At 35.1% G+C, this 3,369-nt stretch overlaps 1 protein-coding gene across 2 annotated transcripts in view; it reads left to right on the plus strand.

Annotated features, from left to right (window-relative positions):
- The first annotated feature begins 976 nt into the window (after positions 1-976).
- Positions 977-3,369, plus strand: part of LOC132185321 (cysteine-rich receptor-like protein kinase 22) — a 5,966-nt gene continuing 3,573 nt past the window's right edge. Inside the window, exons 1-5 of one of the 2 annotated variants that reach the window (XM_059599176.1) lie at positions 977-995; positions 1,110-2,014; positions 2,320-2,367; positions 2,818-2,859; positions 3,003-3,056. In XM_059599176.1, the coding sequence (XP_059455159.1) occupies positions 988-995; positions 1,110-2,014; positions 2,320-2,367; positions 2,818-2,859; positions 3,003-3,056 (1,057 nt within the window). In that variant the 5' untranslated portion in view covers positions 977-987. Of the gene's footprint in view, positions 996-1,065; positions 2,015-2,319; positions 2,368-2,817; positions 2,860-3,002; positions 3,057-3,369 lie in introns of those variants that run through there. The other variant, XM_059599135.1, reaches the window with a different exon arrangement.

Below are 3,369 nucleotides of genomic sequence, written 5' to 3' on the forward strand. Positions count from 1 at the left end.
AAAGCAGGAGTTGGAAAAGAGTGTACAGAGAAGACTGGGTAAATGACAAGTATGTTTTCCTTTTTCTTCTATATTACGCTGTGCCCCAAATTTCAATCACCATTGACTTGGTTGGTGTACTTCAATCTTAGTAAATGCCCATCACGCCATGGGACCTACAAAATTTATGATAGGACAAACTTCACGACTAATTCAGTTTTGGGTCCATTATTTTAGACTAATTGACACGCATCCAAACAAGTTAGAATATTTTAAGAATATCAAATTTGCAAAAAAATAAAATGATCGTAACTTCGAATTTTCTAAACATTACAAGTATTCAAAACAAATGGGAAAACTGGTAGCAAAACCTAGGCCTCCAGTGAATTAATCGTTATGTATGTTCACGTACGTACGACTGGTTATATAGATTTTTAAGCTTTTCAACATATGGTTTTAAATGTTTGAAATCTTTAAAATTAGTTTGATGGTATTATATATATGGTGTATAATAAATCTCCTTCAGAAATAAACATTACTCTAGGTATTATATGGTATTATTTGGGTTTTGTCATCTTTGATTTGCTTTTGTTTGACAAATGAGGGTTTATGAGAAAACCAGTGGTTAGGTTAGTTTCAAATGGCCAGCCACCCCACCATTTGGCCAAGGGGTGGCCAACACTGGTTTGAATGTGGTTTTTTTTTTTTTTTTTAAATATACTTTAACCCTCTAAACTATTATTTATTTTGTGTTTATATTTTCAAGTTTTAAAAAGTGATATTATGGCCTTCCATACTACAGCCGCTTGTCAAATTAGGCAATTTTGTATTTTTCTTAAATAGTTGGTTATTCTCAGCCTCTTAAATAGTTGGGCTTTCTTCGGTGATTACCTCTCATCACTTTGTTCAAAGTGACAAGTAAATTTCGGGTGAACTTCAAGGACTTGGACAATGTGGTGATGGCGACTGGCGACTAGTAAAAATCAGTCATCATTGATTTTTCAATATATGACGTAGTAAGTGCTTACGCCTTATAAATCTACATTATTTAATTTGTCTATGGCTGTGGATTGTGGAAGCCATACCCTCTCTCACTATCTTCTCTCTCTCTCTCTCTGATCAATGGCAAGCCAAAAGCTCTTCCCTGCCGGACTCATGGTCCTAATTGTTGTTCTTGTCCTAGTCCATGAAGCTTGCAGTGCCAACAATAGTCATTACCAATGTCCTGCTTCTTCCTGCGGCAATATCCACAATATAAGATATCCCTTTCGGTTGAATGGTATTGATCCACCAAACTGCGGTGATGAAAGGTATAATTTGTCATGTGAGAATAACCAAGCAGTGTTATACTTATATGATGGAAGATACTATGTACAGGAGATCGATTACCACAACTACACAATCCGACTTGTAGACTCAGGTATTCAGAAGGATAACGACTCCTTCATCCCTCGTTATTCTCTAGGCACAACTAATTTCAGTTCTGGGGATCCATATGCTCTACATCATCCATATTGGATCAGCTGCAATTCGTGTGAAGTTAGCGGTAGTTATTGCTCTTTGAGCTTGCCCTATCTGCATCGGACATCTATGGTTTTCGTTAACTGCGAAAAAAAAGTGAAGTCTCGGAGGTATATGGACATTTCTAGTTGCTTTAAGAATGGAGGAGGAGTGTATTCTTCCAACTCTTTTTTATCCCATTCCAAGAGGTATACATATGTTATTGCTGGCAGAACCCCAGCATATTGCATTCCAGAAGACCTGATGATGAGCGTATGGGATTTGGAGGAGTCGTGCCAAATAGAGCAAATGTATCTGTCAACATCGAGGGTATCTTTTTGTCCAAATAATAGTGATAGATATTTTCGATGTACTGACTTTTACGATGCAGTGGTCTCCGGCTTTATGCTTTCATGGTTCCAAGTTGCTTGTCATAATTCCACACCTAGAGATGGTCTTTGCTACATCACTGACCATAAGAATTACACTGTTCAGTGCTTCCCTCAATCATCAGGCCTCTTCCCTCAATCATCAGGTGCGTAAGGAACGCAAGAAAAAAGATATAACACTAGAGAGTTTCTAATGAAATATCTTACATACATGTTGGCCATTATTTTCAATTTGCACATTTCTTTCTTTCTCTTTTGTCACATTTTAATCAATACCATTAATATTCCAAGGATTATTGAACATATAACTTCTTTAAGACGGGAGTAGTTCAGAGCATACCAAATACTGGCAAATATCTTTTGTAGTTTAGACTTACAAAATTAATGACTTGCTTTTTCATTCCAAGTTTCCAAACACTGATTTTTATTTCTTTTCTTTTCTTGGTACTAGAGGTGCCAGCGGGATTCTTTATTAGACTGCTTTGGAAATGTGGCAAAGGTGAGGTTTCTATCTCAAAAAGTTTTTTGAAGAATAATATAGATCGGAATGATATCGAATATATAGGATGATGATCAATTGTAGCTGATGGCTGATGAATGATGATGACACAAGTTGAAGAATAATTAACCATGTGCTTGGCCAATGGCTGGTCTCAAACTTGCATGTTTTTTTTTTTTCAGATCTCAGACACAATGAATGAGGCAAGGGAAAATTATATACACAACCCTATCCATAGTCAGCTAAAGCACATTGACAAGGCATAAAATTGAACTCAACCAAATTTATATATAGCCCAACATGTGAAGTCGTCTAGAGGTTTATAGAGTTGTTTGTATTCCTTAAGCATGGCCTACGGGAAAGTTGTATATACGCAGGCCATACACTTTTATAATTATTAAAGTCATATTTTCTATTAATTAATAAGTTTATCTTTTTTTTTGTACATAGTTCTTGCAGCTGTTATCAAACTACTAGTGCCGAGGAAAATAAGTAAGAACCTATCTCTAGCTATCTCCGTTGATTTGTTTATTTATTTATTTTCATTTTTTTAGGAAGGCAATGAGGTCTAATTAGTTCCAACTAAAAAGTTTCCGAACACTAATGTTATTCTTTTCTTTTCTTTGTGAAAGCAGGACAAAAATATGGCATTCCTTACATACATGATGGTGGCTTAGACAACTACACAGGTGAGGTTTTTGTCTCAAAAATTTGTTTAAAGAATAAGACAGAATAGCACAATAAATTGAACAATTAATTGGATTAGTCATGGGTGATGTTGATCTCAAACTTTTAGGTTTTGTTTAGATGTAAGAAATGGAAGGAAAAATATAAATTCTTATGAAATTAGCTTCCTCTCTTTATTAGAAGTTTTCCTTCCCTTACCCCATTTTTTTCCGTCGTAATAAGAGGTAGCATTTTCAAACATTTATCCGAAGTTTTATACAAAATAACTAATCAAAACTCATTTTATCTAATTTAATTGACCATTTTTCAAGACCT

This window comes from Corylus avellana, chromosome ca1 (genome assembly GCF_901000735.1).
Source record: "Corylus avellana chromosome ca1, CavTom2PMs-1.0".
In the NCBI taxonomy this organism is placed as follows: Eukaryota; Viridiplantae; Streptophyta; class Magnoliopsida; order Fagales; family Betulaceae; genus Corylus; species Corylus avellana.